General features: G+C 45.3%; 1 protein-coding gene across 1 annotated transcript in view; it reads left to right on the top strand.

Annotated features, from left to right (window-relative positions):
• The window catches only part of NR1D2 (nuclear receptor subfamily 1 group D member 2), a 29,194-nt gene extending 8,494 nt beyond the window's left edge, over window positions 1–20,700 (top strand). Inside the window, exons 2-8 of the mRNA XM_065946545.1 lie at window positions 362–628; window positions 1,498–1,586; window positions 3,460–3,604; window positions 5,702–6,324; window positions 8,203–8,388; window positions 10,250–10,460; window positions 17,305–20,700. Coding sequence (XP_065802617.1) covers window positions 362–628; window positions 1,498–1,586; window positions 3,460–3,604; window positions 5,702–6,324; window positions 8,203–8,388; window positions 10,250–10,460; window positions 17,305–17,501 — 1,718 coding nt within the window. The 3' untranslated portion in view covers window positions 17,502–20,700. The remainder of the gene's footprint in view (window positions 1–361; window positions 629–1,497; window positions 1,587–3,459; window positions 3,605–5,701; window positions 6,325–8,202; window positions 8,389–10,249; window positions 10,461–17,304) is intronic.
• The last annotated feature ends 1,362 nt before the right edge of the window (window positions 20,701–22,062 follow it).

Below are 22,062 nucleotides of genomic sequence, written 5' to 3'. Positions count from 1 at the left end.
AGGTTTCCTCACCGCCCAGGCAATGTGATGACTGGCTTTGCTGTCACTCAGGAGGGTCTTCCATCCCCTTTTAGGAGTAGTTTGGAAAATGAAAAGCTTTTAAGTTTGGATCAGCACATGCTGAGAATCACAGAGCCAGTGAGAGCCTGCCCACTTTTTAAACCAGTGGGAATTTTATAGCTTTGAACTCTGGAAGCAAGACTAGTAGGAAATAGGGAAGAAAATAAGCTACTTTTCCCTTTTGCGGTAATTTTGATCATTAACCTGTTTTCCAGAGTTAGTGACTTTACTATTGAGATTTGTGAAAATAGAAAATACGCATTATCATGTGTCTAATTACCTGATTTCCCGTCTCTTCCAGGAGGTGTGATTGCCTACATCAGTTCTTCCAGCTCAGCGTCCAGCCCTGCCTCTTGTCACAGTGAGGGCTCCGAGAACAGTTTCCAGTCCACCTCCTCCTCTGTCCCATCTTCTCCAAACAGCACTCACTCTGATAGCAATGGGAACCCCAAAAATGGTGATCTCTCCAATATTGAAGGCATCCTGAAGAACGATCGAATAGATTGTTCTTTGAAAACCAGCAAGTCGAGCGCCCCTGGGCTGACAAAGAGTCACAGTGGAGTCACAAGTGAGTTGTCTGGTTTTCTGACAGTTGACGCCACTAATCGCAGGTGGGGCTTACTTTATCACCTGCTTATTTGGTGGGGACCATTTTATTTCTGGGTGTACTTTTCACCCCCTTCTGGGCAGTTACAGTTTAGTAGTTATTAAGAAATCAGTGATGACCTTAATTAAAAGTTTCAGCCTAGGGCCTGTCTTAATCGGTTCTCTGTGGTGAGGTGGTCCGTCTGCCTGTGTTTCCCCTCGGGTGCCCTCTTAGCTTCCACAGTTGTCTTTCTTCTTCCCTCCTAGTGTTGACTCTGGTTTCTAGAGTGGAGCACTCACTCACGGAAAGGAGCTTGCTTTCATGAAGCCTGGCGCTAGGAATGTTTGGAGGGTTGGAATATCCCACAGAGCAGTGGGAATGTGGATCCGTGAGTGAGTGCAGAGGTCACAGACTGGTTCAGGGCGGGGTCAGGAAGGGCTGGCACCTGGCTCTGCCCGCGAGTGGGTTGGACTGTTTGCATAGCGGCCTGTGGAGACCCCGCTTCGCACCTTTTGTTGGTTGATGCCCCTGGCGCTGATTCCTTGACTCTTACCCAGCAGAATTGTTTTCTTAATTCTGGTTGCATATCTGATGTAGAGTAACTCTAGATTTACAAAATTTCAGAGTATGTCCAGAATCTTCAGCTCTCTGAGAGAGTTTTGGCCATGCCATAAGGCAAGATTTCTTTTGATTCGTCAATTTGGTGTAAAGATTTTTCTCTGACATTATAAAAGTATATTTGTATATTTTTTAAAGTATTTATAAGTTGAACAAAATACAGTACTCTATTGGAAAGAAACAGTTTTAGCTTTTCTTCCATTTTTTCACTTTTCTGTCTATTTGTGCTTCAGAATTCAGTGGCATGGTTCTCCTGTGTAAAGTCTGCGGGGATGTGGCCTCAGGATTCCACTACGGCGTTCATGCTTGTGAAGGCTGTAAGGTAATGCATGCTTTCGTTTGTTTAAGCTGCCTTATTCTGGGATTAAAGAGATTACATGGTTGATAATCTGGAAGGAGAAGAGAAGTCAGCTGCTCCTTAAAGTTTTAAGCATTTTATGTAGTGTACAAACATAACTCATTTTGAAAAATATATTTTAAAACTACATTTTAAATATATTTAGTATTTCTTTTTTTTTTTTTTTTTTTTTTAGTATTTCTTTTTCCTTTAAGATTTTGATCAAAATAAATTTGCTATCTTACACTTGAATCTGGTGTGAAGTGTTTCACTCGCCGACGCGTCAGGCACTGTCCTGGGTGGCAGTGGCCGGCAGGGAGCCCGCGGATGAGGCTGTTGCCTTCTGGAGACTTAGGCCAAGCCAGGCTTGGAGCAGATCCCATCAGGCCCTTTGACACTCTGACCTGGCAGGTGCTGGGAACTGGGCGCAACTCCTAGGTGCTTGTAAAAATGTGATACCTTCGGAAGCGATGCCAAGTCAGTGAAAGAATCTCAAGTATAAATTGAGCCCTAGGTAAGCTCATTTGTAAGTTGAGTTGAATATTCCTGAGTCAGGTAATTCCAAGTGAGAAGTCTATACTTCCTACTTACATCTAGGGACACTCTCTCCTCATCCGGCACAGTCCTTCCTCCTGAGTGTCTAACACTGACACGGCCAGGACTTGTGCTGGTGCTATCCTCTCACTGAAAGCCAGAAGCAGGAACCCAGTTTGGCTGGATATGGTGGGTGAGCAAAACAGTGAATATACATGATGAAGGGGAAGATACTTTCTAGGGTGGCTCTGAGTGAGCTGTGAGTTTTGTAGCTCTTAATGGCTCGATCACGTCACAGGACTACTATACTTTATTCAGAAATAGCACTTTTTCATTGTTTTAAAAATTCTATAAATAGTTTTTCTTTTTTTTTTTTCATTTAACAAAAGATATGAAATAACTATGTTTCTAGCTAGAGAAACAAAAGCACAAGCAAGTGAATATCAGTGCATATTCTTGATAAATGCCACACATAATTGCTCTTAAAGATCTAGCTCAGATATCATAGTGATATCATATGATATCATGGATATCATAGCTCAGATATATATATATATCATATATAGTATTATAGTAACAAAGCATAAAAATGTTATATCCCACAATCACTAATACAGATTCATCCAATAATGTGGTTAGTTAATGACAGTCGAGGAAACTGCAGTTTAAAATAATTTAGGTGATTTTGATTTTCCTGAAAAAGTTAAGGGGAGGTCTTTGCAGACCACTCACAGAGCATGAACTTGGATTGTTTGTGCAGTAAATACGGCAGCTGTGTGCGGTCATCCAGCTGGGAGCTGTGGGTGTATGTGACACTTACCTGTAGCTGATAAGTGACCTGGAATATCTGGAATGATAAGGAGGTGTCAACTGGTGGTAATCCAGGAAAGACCAAGTTCTCCTAATGTGATCCTTAGATCTAGCGAGGGAACTGCAGTATGGAACACTGTTCTCTGTCATGTTGTTGAAGACGTCCTTCATATTGCAAGAGTTTGGGAATTTGAACGTGACTCCAGCATGAGCTGGAAAGCGTGGCTGCAGGCCCGGCTGGTAACAGGGTGACCAGAGTGTAGGACACGGGGGCTTTGGTAGCGCTGAGACTCCAAAGGGAAGCGGGGAAAGAGCCCCGCGTGGCCGGCAGGCACTCGCAGGTACCGCTGAGAGCTCGATGATGGTCTGAGTGTCAGTGTCGTCTTCCCCTGCTCTAAGCCAGAATGACCTCTCGGGTCCTGGTAGCGTACTGGCTAATTAGGTGTGGGGGACGCTTAGAGGGAGTTCCTCTGGATGTTTTTAATTGGATCCCTACATCTTCCTTTGTTCTTAGGGTTTTTTCCGGAGAAGCATTCAGCAAAACATTCAGTACAAGAAGTGCCTGAAGAATGAAAACTGCTCTATAATGAGAATGAATAGGAACAGATGCCAGCAGTGTCGCTTCAAAAAGTGTCTGTCTGTTGGAATGTCAAGAGATGGTATGTCCCCAGTTTAAAGAGTGCTCTTCTTAAAGCGTATGGGCTTGGCTTTATTCCTCAGCGTGAACCAGAGCTGTAAGTCAATTACCAGTGGCCCCCTTGTGCTCAGGGTGAAACAGATTTTCGAAAGCACATTTTGTGGTCTTACAGGATGCCAAATTGATTAAAGTCAAATTTTAGCATCATCACCTCAGAAACAGCTTTTGACTCACTTCTTTTTTTGGTTTCTTGCCTGTGAAAAGACCCATTTTTCCTCTGTGTGATTTGAGTACTTTTTTAAAAAAAAAGAAAGGTGTAGTTTTTCTTGATAAAGGAGTTGTTGGCTTCTCCCCCTGGTTTCTTTCTTAGCAGTTCTGAGGAATGCATTTCTCCCTCTGTGAGTTAGCTCTGTGACTTCTCAGTCCTGAGATGACACCGTGCTCTTAGGCGCCGACTGTGAGTACTTTCAAAGGTGACGCAAGATTGAAAGACGCGTCTGCTGCGGAGGTGGCAGCTCAGTCCTGGTGTGTGCCACTCCTGTGGGCAGCAGGGTGGTGGTGATTTGCTGGACCGTTAATGTCCTTTGTGGACCACCTCCCTGGGAGACCTGACTCTTCTGCAGTGCTTGGGGAATCATGTTTGGGTGGTCTCATTCTCCTCCAGGTAACGTAACTGAGGATTGTGAGGCTTTCAGAGGGGTCAGGTTAGGAGTTGATTGAGAGCTGCTAAGAATGAGCTTTGTATTCATCTAGGGAAGAGTGATCTAAGCAGTCCCTTAGGTTACTCTAGCTAGTCCCTACTGACACAGAAACACAGCGTTGTAATAAGTAGGTTCTTGAATGACAGGTTTTGGCAATTGATGTTCTATGTTTTCAATTGCTTTAAAAAAATTTTTTTTTTATGGCTCTAGAAATACTAATCCAAACTTGATGGATATTGTGATTTCCACAAGAGTAAAAATGGCCATCAGTCGTGTAGAGGGAAGCTAAGGTCGACTGTGCAAAATGATTAAGTTGTTACGTCTGCGGTTGACAGTGTAAGAGGCTGCAGTTAGAGCAGTGAGACTTCCTTGCAGGATTGAATTTTTATTATCTGTGTATAAATACTAGAATAGAAAGAAGCGTTTCTTTCCCTCAGGGATAGGAATGTTGGAGACAGGACTAGCCTCTAAGATAGTGCAAATGAATGCTTTTGTTTTTGTTTCATTGATTTTAATTAAAATCCAGCCAGTTTATTTTCCAATAACTGCATTTCTATTGACTGTGACTTCTTTTTTTTTTTTTTTTTTAATTTTATTTTATTAGTTGGAGGCCAGTTACTTCACAACATTGCAGTGGATTTTGTCATACATTGACACGAATCAGCCATAGAGTTACACGTATTCCCCATCCCGGTCCCCCATCCCACCTCCCTCTCCACCCGACTCCTCTGGGTCCTCCCAGTGCACCAGGCCCGAGCACTCCTCTCATGCATCTCACCTGGGCTGGGCTAGTGATCTGTTTCACCATAGATAATATACATGCTGTTCTTTTGAAACATCCCACCCTCACCTTCTCCCACAGAGTGCAAAAGTCTGTTCTGTACTTCTGTGACTTCTTTCTTTTCTTTTCTTTTAAGATTTTCTCTTAAGAAGTTGGAAAAGGTGATCACTTAATAGTTGGGTCTTGAGGATAAGGTTACAGAGATGAAGGGACAAAGGTCAGGGGAAGTGACTGTTCCTACCCTTCGGCGTTGATGGGTGTGGATAGCTGAATGCCTTCCTGAGGACACAGCCTTCAGCCTTAGTTAGTAAAGTGCTGAGTAGTAAGGCTGGTTTGTTTCAAACTGATTTTCATTAGTTAATTTCAAATTTCTTTCTTAGACTTTGCTTATAAAATACCCAAGAAGTCTTCTCTTTAGCTTATTTTGAGAGAAAAGTGAAAACTTTCTCTCCCCACTCCCGCTTCCTGTGGCTCCTCAAAAACATAACTGGCAGGTTTAGAATGATTTTTGGCCAGACTCAAGTGGGCACTCTTGTGTCATCAGAAGCTGTAGTTGTCAGAGCCAATGCTGTGTTGCTCTTTGGAATAAATGGGTCTTATTTAACCTGTAGACGTTGAATATCTTTTTCTGCAATAGCTGTTCGGTTTGGGCGCATTCCTAAGCGTGAAAAGCAGCGCATGCTGATCGAGATGCAGAGTGCGATGAGGACCATGATGGACAGCCAGCTCAGTGGTCGTTTGCACAGTGACCCTTTGGCAGACCACCATGAGCAGATCGCCTTGCCAGCCCAGGAACAACCGCGACCCAAACCCCAGCTGGAGCCAGACAACAGCAAAAGCTCTTCTCCCTCCTCCGATTTTGCGAAGGAGGAAGTGATCGGCATGGTAACCAGAGCGCACAAGGACACCTTCATGTATAATCAGGAGCCGCGCGAAAGCCCGGCGGAGACCTCGGCGCCGCCGCGAGAGCGGCTCCCTGGGAGCCTGGAGCAGTTCGGCGTGCACCCCGAGCAGTGTGCGGGCGGGCCGCGCGGCCGCTTCCCCTGCGCCGAGAGCGCGCCGCGGCTCGGCGGGCACTACCGGGGCCGGAGCGGCGTGCACTACCCCGGCGGGCCCGGCGTCTGCGTGGCGGGCGGACCCTGCGCGGGCTTCCCCGGCGCGTATGCTCAGAGAGTGTGTGATCGGGTTTCCATGGACGGGTTTTCCCAGAAGGAGAACAAGAACGGTTTCCTGTGCAACACTGGCGGGAGAATGCACCTGGTATAGTGAAATCCCTTTTTTTGCTCACTTTGTGTCAAGGAAAACTATGAAGGCTTTCTTTTATTAGGAGGCCATTCCAAATTCAGAGGTGGGGGTGAGGGTCAGCAAAGCTAGATTTATTAGAATCCCTTTTGCATGGTATTTTAGATCAATTATTTTGAATAAACAGCATTTGTGGAATGACCTGCTTTCACACAGAGCTAGGTACACAAGCATGTTATTTGATTGATACTATGATCGGAATTAGGATTTTATGTAAAATATGGGTTATGAAGAATTGATCCTTTAATTCTTAAAAAACCCTTTCAAAATACAGGTATTCAAGTTAGTCTTGGCCTTGCTAGCGTTGGGATTTCCTCAAGGGGCTGATCCTTTAGCTTGCCACAGGCAGTAATTCCTTGATTGAGATGGAAGGTGTCTTCTCTAACCATCATGATATGAAGAGGTCTTTGGATGCAGAGCATGGGTGTTTCATGGTTTGAAAACTTGGGAATAGTTTAAGGTAATCTGCTGGATTCTAAGAATTTTCTCAGACTTCACCCTGTGGGATGAGTCAGTGTTACGTCATTTAAGTGTTTCATCAAATACAGCAGTCTGTGTGAAAGCACGTCGGGTGTGCTCAGCCAGAGTGTCATCCAGAGCAGCAGGCCCGCGGCTCTGTTGATAGTGCTTGGTGTTTTCTACACCAGGGTAATTCAGATCTTCATTTTTCATCAAATAGTCAAATAGTTGACTCTACCCCAATCCTAATGTTAGGTGTTTGTTTGTTTTTGGTCCCTTGAAGTTATTTGATTCCATGGATCTGGAAGGTAACCTTATTTTCTTTAGGCTTAGTGACTGCCGTAAGGAGGGGAAAACCCATAAGTGTTTAGGTTCTAATTTGTGATGTTGTCCACGGCCATGGAGCCGTCCCATTTCTGGATCTCGTGGGTTTAGTCGGCACGTGAAGGCTGATTTCATTTTGTATCTCCGTGGTGTGCCGGTCCCTCCTCTGGCCTCTTCTCTCCTCCCCATCCTCGTTGAGAAGGTGCACCTTGTGTGTCCAGCATTGTGTCCTCACTGAAAAAGTGGAGGCCAGTGGTCACACCATTGTATATGAAATAAGTGGTCAGTGACCTCTTTTAAAACAATGAAGCATCTCAGACCTTTTCTTCTTTGAAATTACAGCAATGTAATTTTGTCTATTTAGGAAACAGTGAGTTTTGAAATACTAAGTGGGGGGTTGGGCTCTAGGCCTTGACTTCTAGCTATATTTGGATGGATCACCAACCCACTTAAAGTCCCATTTCCTTACCTAAGAGATGGTAATTTTATGTCTGCCATACCTAAGTAACAGGACTGAGAGTCAGATGCACGTGTGAGTTTGCTTGACACTTGTAAAACCAGTGTAAGACGATAGTAGTGTTACAAAGTCCACTGTCAAACCTGTGCAACAGAGTGTTCAATTTCAGTGCTTTTTAGTAATTTTAGTTATGCACCATTGCCATAGTCCAGTGTTAAAACATCCCCATCACCCCCCAAAACATCCCTTGTGCCTATTTGCAAACAGTACCTGCCCCCAGCCCCAGTCCCGCAACCGCTCAGCTAATTTATGTTTCTATAGATTGTGCTCCAGGTTTTTGAACCAGCTTGTAATAGATGAACCTTTTGCTTAGACTACTTCTTTTATGATAAGTTAACTGCTGTTTAAATTAGGATGCTCTGAGTCTTTCTGTCACAAGGGGAGCAGCCAGTAAAGAAAGTGCTAGCTAATATCAGTAGATTCTCTGGTGTCACAGAGTCTTTTCCTGTTGGGGTTTCCAGTGACTGACACGCTGCCTTTGAAGTTTCTTTCCCACCTCTCATAACCGAAGATTTCTTCTCTTCTGCACATATTAGGTTTGTCCGATGAGTAAGTCTCCGTACGTAGACCCTCATAAATCGGGGCATGAAGTCTGGGAAGAGTTCTCCATGAGCTTCACCCCCGCAGTGAAGGAAGTGGTGGAGTTTGCAAAGCGCATCCCTGGCTTCAGAGACCTCTCGCAGCACGACCAGGTCAGCCTTTTAAAGGCTGGGACTTTTGAGGTAGGCATTTATTTATCTTGAATGTTGATAGTGGGCAGGGTAGTATTTTTTTTTCATTCTTTTCTCAACAAGTATTTGTAGTCCAGAGGCTGAAACTACCAAGAAAAGCATGACCGTCCCAGGATCTTGGGGAGAGACGAGGTAAAACCTGCGTTATCAAGACTTGAAACACAAACGTGCAGGGTTCGCAGCACGGCAACCCCAAGTCTCCTGGCCTGGGCAGCTCTTGTTGCCAACTTGAGTAGGACGCAGACAGAGCCTCTCCCCCTGCGGGCTAGGTGCCTCTCATCTGTCGGCCCGGGGCTTCCCGCTGCAGCTGAGATGGGCACAGGTGCAGGCCTGGCCTGGAGCTCACAGGGCATCGTCCTGAAGTGCAGGGGAGGGTGGGAGCTGATGTTGGGCGGCCCCAGCCTTTAATCAGCAGAGGAGGTGGCGGGGCGGGGGGGCCATCATGTCCCTGGATGGCCGCCCGTGGCCCAGATCTCAGCTGTGCTTGATGTCAGGCCGTGTCCAGCTTGGTGACACATCCTCCGCTACTGACTTTGCTTTCATCACACTTCCTTCTTCCTCACGCCTGTTTTCACACCTGCACCCCCCACAAAACCCCTTGCCTTTGGCTCTGTTCTCTGGGGCACTTGGACTAGAATAGAGAAGAAGTTTTCATAAATAAAATAGCTGTGATGTAATTCCAAAGAAACACCTATAGGTTGGAATTTTCAGTTTAAAGGACAACATCAGACTTACGGGTCTTTGACTGCGCTGGGCCTTTGCTGCAGCGCGTGGGCGCCTCCATTCGGGGCATGTCAGATCCTAGTTCCCTGACCAGGTATCAAACCCGTGTCCCCTGCATTGGAAGACAGACTCTTGACCAATGGACCTCCAGATTGAGAGTCAGAAGGGATGTCAGAGATCAAGTTCAGTTCACCCAGTTATGAGGTTATAGAACGATATAGCCCAGAGAGGTTAAGAGAGTTTTCTTTCCTTGGTTACCAGTAAATTCATGACAGTCACGACTGGAACACAGATCTCATCGTCCAGGACTTGCGTTCTGTTCCCCTTGTGATCTGTCTGGAGACAGCTGGCTGTGGGCTAGCTCTGTCTTCTTAGAAGGCTTCCTCTCTCTCGGGCTGTCTTGGGTGAAGCGTCTTTGCTCGGGAGCTCTGCAAGGGGCAGATGTTTGTTCAGTGTTCCTCTGGTTACACGAGAAACAAGGGACATAGTCGTTAGCAGTGACTGCAGTGGAGCGAGCCTGCAGGTCCGCAGTGACGCTTGGTTTGGATTTCCATCATGACTTGATATCTGGAGCAGTCGCTGTAATAGTTTGTGTCTTTTGAGGTTACCCTTTCTTGAAATAGACTCACTAGAGTTCATCTTTCCTTGTCTACATTTGGTGTTTGGATGTTTCCAAGTGTTGTTGCATTGAAATACTGCTCTTTTTACTTTGGGCTTAGAGACCGTGTGATGTACTTGATAGCTTAAAAGAGTTTCTTTAATACCTTTGACCAAGGTCCAGTTTCAGACTTCTTAGCATTATTGCCTGCTTTAATTTGGGTTTTTTTTTTGCCTGCTTTAATTTTGAATCTGCATTTCAGAATCTTTAATAGCTTCAGAGCACCATAGGCGTTGAATTATTTTGCCACTGGTGGTTGGAATTTTTTTTTTTTTTTGATGCTGTTCCTAGAGTATTGCTTTGATGGAGAATTTGCCTTAAGCAAATGGTTCTAGGTAAAATAAACGCAGTTTTTCTTCTACAACTTTTTAAAATACATAGGATATCTCTTAACTGACTTGAATACTGAGTTATTTTCTCGTATTATGATTGAACTTCCCCATATACATTTAAGTCTCTTTCTTTTTCCAGGTTTTAATGGTACGGTTTGCGTCGTTGTTTGATGCAAAGGAGCGTACTGTCACCTTTTTAAGTGGAAAGAAGTATAGTGTGGATGATTTACACTCAATGGGGGCAGGGGATCTGCTAAACTCTATGTTTGAATTTAGTGAGAAGCTAAATGCCCTCCAACTTAGTGATGAAGAGATGAGTCTGTTTACAGCAGTTGTCCTGGTCTCTGCAGGTAAGGAAGCCGGTTCGCAATCGTGCCACACCTGGAATGTAGTGAGCAGCCTGGGGAGCAGGCTGCAGTGGCCTAGGTTCTGGCAGGTCGTGTGGAGGGACGCAGGCCTTAGGGAAGATGCTGAACTAGGGGTCTGTTATTTTTGCATGATGAATTTTTTTTTCCCATAACAGTAAAAGTCAAAAGGGCTGTATAGTGATAAACGGATGTTGAGATCTGGGTCTCATGTCTACCTCTCTTAATCTTTAGCTTTTGTTCATATTTCTTTTACAAGTCTTAATATTTTATGGATTTATTTTTTGCAACATTGTATATCTCCAGGTAGGTGGTGGTAATCCAAATCTAAGTTTTATTTAAAAATACCATGTGGGTTACTTGAAAGTGTTGTAAGTATCAAGATGTATGATTTTACTGTCTTTTGTTACAAAAATCAGAATTACGAGTTGTAGGCTCTCACTGAGCTTTGCTCCTGAGCTCTCTGTGTGGCTGGGTAAGTACCGTCTGTCTCTGGGTCTCGGTCTCCTCCTCCCGGGAAGGGAAGCGATTGTGCGTGGGAGCCTCACGTGCCGTCGGCACAGGGCAGAGGCGAGCGCCTGCGTGAGCGAGTGACGCGGCTGCTGTGTCCCAGCGTTTCCTGAGGCTTGGGAGGCGCCCACGCACGGTGTTTCCCGGTTTCCCTGCCACCGTGCTTACACTGCGGTTGCTTCTGATCAACGTATCTCAGCTCAGACAGGAAGACAGGGATTACCCCCAGTAAGAAATCGGGAACTGAGACGGGGACTTGCTTGGGAACATGTAAAAACGTGCCAGCCGTTTTCAGGTGTCCCTGACTTTTAAACCATTCGTGGAGACTTTGACAGTATTTCGACATGACTGACTTTAAGTTGCCCGTTGACTTCCTGCTGTGTGAAAGCCCTTGTGCTGAGCACAGGGAGGGTTGTGAGGTGTGCGTGTGGCCCCGGTCCTGGGCTGAGCTGTGAGGCGGTCGCTCTCACACCAGTAGGCCCTGCAGAGGGTGAGTTCTCTGTGTGTCGTGAAGGGCCCGTTGCACGCCAGTGGTGGAGACAGGCCGTTTGCGAGCGCTGTTTGGCCACCTTTTCTGACCTGCTCTGCCTGCACTCGTGGGATAACATGATGGACCGTGTCCGGGAGGGCGGCCTGTTTCTTAGTCGCTTTTCAGTGCCTCTTGCTCATGTGTGTGTTCAGTCACTCGTCGTGTCAGACTCTTTGCGACCCCATGGACTCCTCTGTCCGTGGGATTCTCTAGGCAAGAATACTGGAGTGGGTTGCCATTTCCTCCTCCAGGGGATCTTCCTGACCCGGGGATCAACCTTTGTCTCTTGCATCTCCTGCGTTGGCAGGTCGGTTCTTTGCCACTAGCACCACCTGGGAAGCCTCTTGCGCACAACCCACCATTTTGCAGAGTCTCTTTAAGTACTTAGTAATGGTTTGAGTTGGCATCAGGTTAGTACATCTGTAATCATGAAACTACAGGTGATCCATAGTCGTTAGCTTTTTAGTTTAGTGCATGTGCCTGAAGTGTGAGGTGCTCTGGGTGACAGAACAAGTTTTAAGACACACGCTGCGTGTTCCATGTGGCGAGGCGGAAACAACACAGAAAGCTTTGTGTTCTAACCCCGAGGTTCTGCCTGCGGTAGACGGGCGTCTCGGGAAGGAGGAAGGCTTTGTGGGCAGGACGGTGGTGGAGCTGGACCGTGGGGGTGGAGTGCTAGGTTTCGCCAGCGGCAGGTGAGGACGCCCGGGCGGAGTGACCGCTGTGAGAGCCCACAGCCCCGTGAGGTCGGGCCTGGCGGCAGTGCGGCCACGGAGGGGGGCGCCCGGGCGTGAGCGCCGCGCTGCTGTGACGTGGTCCCGAGCGTTTACCCGGGGCGGCGGGCCGGCGCCGGCAGCTGCAGGCTCGGCTCCGGAGCCCTGCGGGTGACTTCAGGGGTGAGGCGGCGGCGGGGCGCGCTCCCGGGGCAGGTCAGCGGAGGGGACGGCCGGGGTGAGGGGGCGCAGGGGTGCCCCCGGGGCAGGTCAGCGGAGGGGACGGCCAGGCGCAGGGGCGCCCCCGGGGCAAGTCAGCGGAGGGGACGGCCGGGGTGGGGGGGCGCAGGGGCGCTCCCGGGGCAGGTTGAGAGGGGGGGACACGGCAGGGCACAGGGGCGCTCCCGGGGCAGGTCAGCGGAGGGGACGGCCGGGGTGGGGGGGCGCAGGGGCGCTCCCGGGGCAGGTGGGGGGGACACGGCCGGGCGCAGGGGAGCTCCCGGGGCAGGTGGGGGGGACACGGCCGGGCGCAGGGGCGCTCCCGGGGCAGGTGGGGGGGACACGGCTGGGCGCAGGGGCGCTCCCGGGGCAGGTGGGGGGGACACGGCTGGGCGCAGGGGCGCTCCCGGGGCAGGTGGGGGGGACACGGCCGGGCGCAGGGGTGCCCCCGGGGCAGGTCAGCGGAGGGGACGGCCGGGGTGGGGGGGCGCAGGGGCGCTCCCGGGGCAGGTGGGGGGGACACGGCTGGGCGCAGGGGCGCTCCCGGGGCAGATCACGGGGACGCGGCCGGGGGGGTGCGGGGGCGGGGGCGCAGGTGCGCTCTCCAGGCACCATGCTGCTTCCTCGTTTCCACCAGGAATGTGATTTCTCTGTTGTTTCAGATTTTAACTTGGAGAAAGCCTTGTTTTGTCTTCTGATCATAAGAATAATACAGGTTCTTTGAGAAATTAGACAGTGTCAATATTAGGATGAAAATAAGGGGTGATAATATCACCACAAAAAAGCACCATTAACCTTAGGGGTCTCTCTCTAGCCATTTACCCACCAACCCATTTGTCCCTTTGCCTGCTTGTGGATATATAGTAATAAAGGAGAAGGACGGATTGTAAAAGAAGATAGGCCTTCCTATTTGTGTTGTTTATACATGAAGATATACAAGCAACACAAAAATAGCTGCATCTTAAAATGATACATTGTTCCACTTTATGATAATGTTCATATCAAATTTAAATCTTTGTCACTTAAAAAGGACTATTGTTATTTTTAAAGCAGGAAAATAAAATCCAGTAATGGTGGAAGGGTATAAAATGGAAGGTCTCTTTATTCTCTGGCTAGCCTGTTCTTCAGGCTTGTTCTGATGATTGCTGATCCAACTCGAAATACTATGCTGTCGCCTTTTTATTTAGTAGATGTAACTGATAAATGATAGTTCAGCTGGTGAAGAATCCGCCTGCAGTGCAGGAGACCCTGGTTCGATTCCTGGGTTGGGTAGATCCCTGGAGAAGGGAAAAGTTACCCATTCCAGTATTCTGTATAGTCTATCGGGTTGCAAAGAGTCGGACACAACTGAGCTACTTTCACTTTTCAGCTGATAAATGAAAGCACCCTCTCATTTTCCCGTCTCAGCTTTTATGCCCCCCCCCCCGCCCCCCCATTACTTTAGTTATATAATGACTGTAATATGCTCACACTCTGCTCCTACACTTGTCCGTAACTTCTCGGGAGTTCAGCTTGCGTGTCCTCACTATCCAGGGAGGCAGCATCCTACTTTCTCTGCAGCCTGACTTCTTTTGCCCTAACGTTTCTTCTGTGGCACCGAGAATGAAAACATTTATTCTGTTCTAAAGATGTGACTGTCTTCCATGCTTTATTTATCAGTTGATTCTAAAAATTGAACAGTAAAGCACCCTTATTTAAGTGTTATGATTATGGGAACAGTGCTCATAGTGTTCCCTCAGTGGGGCAGAAAGGGTAACGAGGCAACATAGACTTTCCCCTAAACCTGTGCTTCCTGAAGGGAACATTCCAGTGTCAGGTAACAGGTGTCTTTCTGTATTTTCTGCTAACTGCTTAGAATTAAGCAACATTATGGTTTGCTTTATATTCAAAATAGCTTTTGTTTTTCATGGGATCTGCCCTTGCCTTCTGGTTTTTTATTTTGTTTTGGTTAAGACGACATGCTAGTTAATGATCTCATTATGTAATTTTGTCTTCACGACAGACCCTGCCTGTGAGCTCGGACATGCTATCCTCAGTTACACAGGCGAGGAGTTTGAGGAAAGGCAGGGACGGGGGCTTAAATAATTTGTCTGAGGTCACATTTTTAATAATTGGCTGATGAGGCATTTGCACTCCTACTAGTCTAGCTTCAGAAGCCTCCCCCTGTACTGGTTGTTAACAGAACAGCTCTAGCTGCCAAGGGAGAGAGAGGTCTCAAACTCTTACTTGCCTGAGTGATGGGGAGAAGCTTGATACCGTGGGGAGAAGGGCAGTTGCCCCCGGAAGGTTAGTTCTTTTTCGGGCTGTGTGGAAGGGTAGAGTCCCTTCCAGGAGGAGGTCAGACTGGCCTGCGGGTGTCAGGCCGGGCTCGTCGGGGTGCGGGCGTCAGTTGTCCCCGTGGGGCTTGTGGAGGGGATTTCACGTCCATCTGTAGGACGACAGTCGAGGAGGCGTTCTCGTGAAATGGTGAAGGATGTGGAAGGGTGCATCCTGACCAGCGGTACAGCTCGTAGTGTCTGGAAGAGAGGCTTCCATTTCAGCCTGCGCCTCTAGTGTTGCAGTTGCTAGAGGATTGTTGTTATGATCAGCTGCATTTGTACTTAGGTCCTCTGGCCTCGAAATCATGACACCATGGTTTTTTGTGATTAACATTCTTAGGTACAATGAAGGGAGTTGAATAGAGAGGCATAGGCCACTCAAAGTCCAGATCATCCCTGGAGGATCAGCTACATATAAAACTTCACCCGAATGTCCCTTTCCACTTACTGTTTGGTACTGGTACTACTGCCATCTAGACTGTTTGTTTTTGGGGTCATTGTCATCTTTTCCCAGTTGTTGTTGTAAATTACAGATGACGTAGTGTAAACCAGTTACTTTCTTCTGTCAAAATACGAGCTCTCTAAATACGAGGACTTCCAGTTTGTCGCGGTCACTGCTTCTTCCCTAGCACCACACCAGTAACCTGGAGAAGGCAATGACTCCAGTATTCTTGCCTGGGAAATCCCCAAGGACAGAGGAGCCTGGTGGGCTCCGGTCTACGGGGTTGCAAGAGTCGGACACGACTGAGCAACTGTGCACACACATACCGGTAACCACACTCATTCAAAAGTGTTTGGTGAATGAATTAATGAATTGCAAGGCTGTTAAAGAAAACAATTGCTTGAACATTAAAGGCAACGGAGAGTCTTGGAAGCATTATTGAAAGCTTTAAATAGTTTTGCAGAGATGATCCTTATGATTGTATGGCCGAAGTCAAGGGTCGAGATCTCAAAGAGATCTTTTGTCCATCTTACAATTTTGTGTGAAAAGTTGATTTCCCTCCCTGCCACCCCCAACCAGTAGTCACCATTCAGATTGTTTCTGTTTCTTTAATAATTAGCACAGTTGTAGCAATAATCCAAATTTTATTAAATGTTATACAAAGCTGTTTTCATCATTTTTCTCCTGCATTGAGTTAATCAACCTCCCATCCTTTACTATTAAATTTTAGTCCTTGGTTTGAATGTTCCCATTCCAAGTAGCCTTTTTCAGCTACCAGTCACAATGGAAGACCTCCCGGATTTCCTTGTAAAAAAAAATGAAACAAGAGTGTAAATGGCCAGAGAATTTTGCTTTCTCGGAGAAGTTTTTTTCTTGCTAATTACAACCCCCTCTTCTTGGAGCCATTGAATATCTCTTGAGTACATCTGTGTCCTGTTGTAAAGGGAAGAAGTAGTCCTTGCTGATGAAAAAAGTCCGTAGTTTGGTTCATTTAAAGGTAGTTTCCTTTATTGCTGGTTTATATTAAATCACTAACTTATTAACATTTTTGTATGATGAATTTAATAAACACAGTATGCTAAATGAAAGTAAGTGCAACTTAATACAACTATTAATAGGGAGTTGGTGATGGACAGGGAGGCCTGGCGTGCTGCAGTCCATGGGGTCGCAAAGAGTCAGACACGACTGAGCGACTGAACTGCGCTGAATAGATAGTAAAATTGCGTGCTATGTTAGATTAACTACTACTGTGTAACAAGTTACCTAGAGATTCTGTGGCTTAAAAATGCATACATTTATTCTCTCTCAGTTTCTGAGGGTTGGGCTCTGGGTGCCTCTGGCTCAGGGTTTCTGAGGAGGTTGTATTCAGGCTGTCCGCAGTCCATATGAAGGCTTCACTAGGGCAAGATCGACCTCCAGGCTTATTCACGTGGTCGTTGGCAGGAGTCGGTTCCTTGCGAGTTGTCCACTGGGTGTCCCACTGGGTCGCTGGCTGCTGTCGGCTGGAGACAGCCCTCCGTTCCTGAGCACTTGGACCACGTCTTAGGCGCCTCACATGGCATCTGACTTTCCTCAGAGCGAGCAGTGAGAGACTGTCTGAGGTGGAAGCTGTGGTTTTTCTTGGGATACTTGACTCATCAGTAGTGAGTCTGGCCCACTCACGGGGAGAGGAGTCCATGCGTGGGTCCTGGGTGTCTGCCGCCTGTGGTAACACGCAGATGTGGAATGTTCCGTATGAGGTGAAAATAGACTTCCAAACCACACGACTCATCTCATTTTGCTCATTAGAAGCAGTTGAAATTAGGTGGCATCAAATTTAAAAAAATCAGAACCTCTAGATTTTTGTGAGCAAAGATATCTAAGCAGTATAAAGAATTTTATCAGGTGTACCATATGATACATATTTTATAATATGATTAATAGCTTCAAACATTTGCCATTGGAATTTAAAAAACTCTGTCAGATATCTTTTGCCTTTGTTCCCATGTGTAATGCTTTGGTTTGAGTTCATTAATGAGACTGACAAGTACAGTTATGTCTGTTTACTGTTAGTAACATGGGCGTCTCCTCCTCTCCCCCTGCTCCTCGCTCTCCGCAGATCGATCAGGGATAGAAAACGTCAACTCCGTGGAGGCTTTGCAGGAAACGCTCATCCGTGCGCTAAGGACCTTAATAATGAAAAACCACCCAAACGAGGCCTCTATTTTTACAAAACTTCTCCTAAAGTTGCCAGATCTTCGCTCTTTAAACAACATGCACTCTGAGGAGCTCCTGGCCTTTAAAGTTCACCCCTAAGGCCTTCGCAGATTTAGACACGAACCGACCCAGGCTAACTGTACATTTTGTGCTGAAACGCTTGTTTCTCTGTGCGTGCCGTCTGCGGAGGTGGAGACCTCGGAGACGAGGAGCCCGCAGGCCGTCTCCGCAGTCGGCCGCAGCCGTCCGCTGCATTTCCTCAGCCCTGGCTGGAGGCTGACCGCGTCCCGAGTGACCCGTCAGCTGTGCGGCACTAAACTGGAGAAGCTACACTGAATTACAGTCACACTGAATGTTAGACTTGCTCATCTGCCAAAACCAAAAACCATTTGATCTCCCTGTGACATAAATGTAACACGTAATCACAAGTATCTGAGGACCTAAAGTTACCCCTCTGTGGTGGAAGTTACCCCTCCTGTCAGATGGAAGCCTGATTTCACCACAGGACTCTGATCTGCTGGTTGAGGCCCTGCGAGTGAGGAGACTTCGGTGTGGGCACCCCCGTCATCGTCGTGAGCGTGCTCGGTCCTGGGAGGCTCCCTGCTTGTGGAAATGAGAGCCGATCCTTCCCCCAGGCCCACCTGACACATCCTAACCAACATCTGTAAAGCATCTTTACCTCTTGGGAGATAGGCACTATGTAAATACAGTAAAAATTTTTGTTATAATTATTCATAATAATTATCTTTTTTTTTTTAACTTCTACTGTTTTCTGAGAAATCATTTCAGTTCACACCAATCTGCTATTCAGGGTTCCTGCATATGTGTGGGGTATCCTCTGGCACACACATATTCAAAGATTATGGGTACATTAAATACATAGTATGTGTACATAATATCTATGTGAATATAGTTATACATAAATATATCTCTTCACAATATTTTAAACTGTGAAGAACTTTATCATACAATAAACTTAAAACAAGAGGTGTCAAAAGACCCAAATTAGGTGCATTTTACCTGTTGATAACATAACCATTGCTTTAAATGTTTAGAGAGTAGCGTGCTGAATTTATGCTCTATTTTTGTTTACTTAAGCACCACTTAATGTAAAAGTGCAACAGGCAGTTGAGTCCAGATTTTCAAAAAATTTGTGTTTTAGAGTTCATCTTTAGTAAAATTTTTGGTTTCAGGTACTGGTCATTTAAAAGTTCATTCAGATTCTTACCTTGTGCTAAAAAGGTTTTGTTGCTGCCCCTTAATACACATGCTGCAGCTTGATGATAAACATTTTGATTCTTTCTGGAGAACCGATGTTTGAGAAAGCAGTTTCACGTGTGGATGTGTGCCTGTGCGTGAATGTGATGTGCAGGTGTGTTCTGAAGCCACTTGTTTTGTTTTCTTCCCCTAAACAACACTACAGGGATTTTGTCAAATTAGATTTAACCTATAATTTGAAAAATCATTTAGTGTGTGACCTACAGGCTTAGGAATAGTATAGTCAAAGACATTTCATCCTTATTTCTGTTCTTGGGCTTTATTAAATAGGTAAGATTCGCCTTTTTATGGCAGTTGGAGAAAATCACCTGAAAGTTGAGGATTTTGTGTATGTTTTTCTGTTGCCCTGCAAGATAGCAGCTAATTGGATTTTTTGGGTTAAGATTGCCTTCTGTATAATTTTTAGATTATATAAAATTACAAAAATGAAAAGGTCCCCTTTACTGTCTCAGCCTGTTACTTTAATGACATGTGAGCAGAATGCCTTATTTTGTAACCTTGTTTAACTTGTTGCTACTAGGACTTGAATTTCTGTGGCACTAGTTAAGTAAGTTAAAAAAGTTAAACCCTCTCTTTATTAAAGAGGAAAGGTGATGGTGATGTCTGTAGTACAATGTAAACCATAATTGTGATTTACCTTAAATAGGTATGACTTTTATGGGATATACAGTATAGTTTTTGTGAATTCTTTACATGATAGCATTATCTTTTTATAATTTTTTTCCGAAGATAAATGCATAGTTTTCTTCTATGGAAAATAGAAACAGCTTTTTGATGTAATACTGAAAACCTCAAAGATCATGTTGTTTCTTAATTTTTGCCTTTTGCATAAGCCTCTTTATAACATATATCTTTAAGGCAGTTACTAAGTCTTTAGGAATGTGTAACCAGAACTATGTTAGTATTGCTTATAAAACTTTAGTTAGGTTCAATATATACATGTATACATCTATATATAGGTATAGAGATTTGCATTTTGTCTTGTAAAATTTTATTTGAACAAATTCTTCCTGTAGGTAATGGGAAACAAATTTAATAGTTCATATGCCACTCTTAGCGTTTCTATATTTGAAAATAGCCCACGATTTAAACTTGTAATTCTAAAGTTAAACCAGCAGCCTACTACAAGCACATTCTTTGATTGAGTCATTGGTTATAAACTTACTGTTGATAAATGCGTAGAAGACAACCAGTTTGGGGAACTTCTGAGTTGGTGGGACACTGTCGATTAATTAACAATGTACTGTATGAATTAAGTGATGCTTTAACTCTGATTTTACATTTTAAAGTTAAGACATGGGCATTATGTCAGCAAACTTAAGGGCATTATGTCAGCAAGCTAAAACATTTTTTTCTTGTGCTTTTAATGTATCTCCTTACATGATCTGAGAGATGATTCAAGCCTTTAGAGAGAAATAGCTGAGGAAAAGGGGAAACATCTTCTTGGGATGAAGCTTTACCTTATGGCGATGGTTTAATTACAGATTCAAAAATCAGAAGGAAATTTCAGTGGATTAAGTGTATAGCTTCTGTAAACATATTTCAAGAAATTACCATTGTAACTTGATAAGATACGATTTTTTTTTATGTAAACATCATTGCAAAGCAAGGAGTAGAAGCTCAGCTAGATTTATTACTGTGCACGAGAGTAAGTACCTATCTCAATTATTCTTTTTCTTTTCCAATATAAAGTTTGCTGAATGTACAAGAAGAGTTTATCATTTAGGGCATAGAATTTTTTAGGGGTTGGGAGGGGGGAGCTCTGTCAGGCAATTACCTAGAAACAAAAATTGTCTTGGTTTGATCTGAAATGTAAAACTTGAAGCTATTCTTGAACTAACATGGAAAAATAAAATGGCTATTGTTTAAAAAAAATGATAGAACTATATTGTTGACAAGATATGAATTAAGTTTATTTTCTATAAACTGTTATTGATGAAGACATGGATAATATGTTCATGTTTCTGAAAAGTAATCTGTACATGGGGGGAGGGAATAATAAATATTATTTCTAACCAGGTGTGGTATTTGGTATTTTCCTATCCTGAGTTTTTTGTAAGACCATCTATTATTACCTTACTGCTTTCTCTGAGCAGAGCAGGGTCTCTTTTATGTAGATCTCTGATTCAGCATGGGGGTGGGGGTATAAATATGCAGGACTTTTAAAAAGGAGACTTCAGAGTTTGTTTAGAGATTCCAGCAAAGACTGAGTTTTCTATGATGCCAGCTGAAAAGAGGTTCCTGGTTAGGGGACCGAGAGAGGCAGGGGTGGGGGACCTGGTGTAGACAGGGCTCAGCCGTAGCCGTGAACCGGGTCGGGAGCCTCCGCACGACCACCGCCTCCTCTCGTCTTAACTAGGGGGTGCGGCTGTGCGGGCCACTTAAACCAGCGTTTCCCAAATTTGTTTCCAAGACCGGTAATATCCCCTACTTTCCTGTGAATGTTAATTGATGTCAGGTGGGAGACATGGGCTGCTTGATGAAATGAATGTGGAAACACTGGGTTAACCAAGGTTACTGAGATGTCTTTATGGCATTCGTGTTCTCTGATGAGCAGATGTACATGTGTCCTTTAAGAAAGGGTTTAGGGGGATGCAGATTTTTTTTCCCAAAGGTTCTCCACTGGATAAACAGCCCCCCTACCCCATTTTTTCTGTGCTGAGCTCTTCTAAAGCTCTTTGGAAAGTGTGCTTTCAGGAGAAAAGTCCCTGGTAACCCACTTCAAGTTTTGATCAGGATGTTGATCATATTCTGTTAGTATTATACAAATTTGCATCGGGTTTTGCCCCTTTTTTGCACAGGATGAGAAACAATGAACTTGAAATAAACGTGTGGTTGATGGAAAGCAAAACAGATGGAAATCCTTGTAAGTTTTGGAAATACTGCTGCTGAATAACTGAGTAAAAACAGCCAGTTCATGGATCTGGTGTTAGTTTTAACACTCACTTGGGCCTGTTAAAACTTGTTACATTTGCTTTTCTTAATTTTTAGTCTGGGGACTTCCCTGGTGGTGGAGTCTGCCTGCAGTGTCGGAGACCCGGCTTCAATCCCTGAGTCAGGAAGATCCCCTGGAGAAGGAAATGGTAACCCACTCCAGTACTCTTGCCTGGAGAATCCCATGGACGAGAGAGCCTGGGGTTACAGTTCATGGGTGTCTCAAAGAGTCAGGCATGACTGAGTGACTTCACTTTCTTTCTAGAAGTTGAAGAACAACTATGGCCTGTGTTCTAGGAGCCTTGTCAGAGTTGTCTTCACAGTGTGAAAGTTGCTGGCCTTGGGGTGATTTTCAGACACCAGAGTAGTAGATCCACTTAGAACACTTTGAATTGAGCGTGTGTAGGAGCCATGAATGCAGGCTGGGAGGAAGCTCAGAACCTCTCCA

The sequence above is a fragment of the Muntiacus reevesi genome, chromosome 10 (genome assembly GCF_963930625.1).
Source record: "Muntiacus reevesi chromosome 10, mMunRee1.1, whole genome shotgun sequence".
In the NCBI taxonomy this organism is placed as follows: domain Eukaryota; kingdom Metazoa; phylum Chordata; class Mammalia; order Artiodactyla; family Cervidae; genus Muntiacus; species Muntiacus reevesi.
This window is presented reverse-complemented; position numbering and strand designations above follow the sequence as displayed.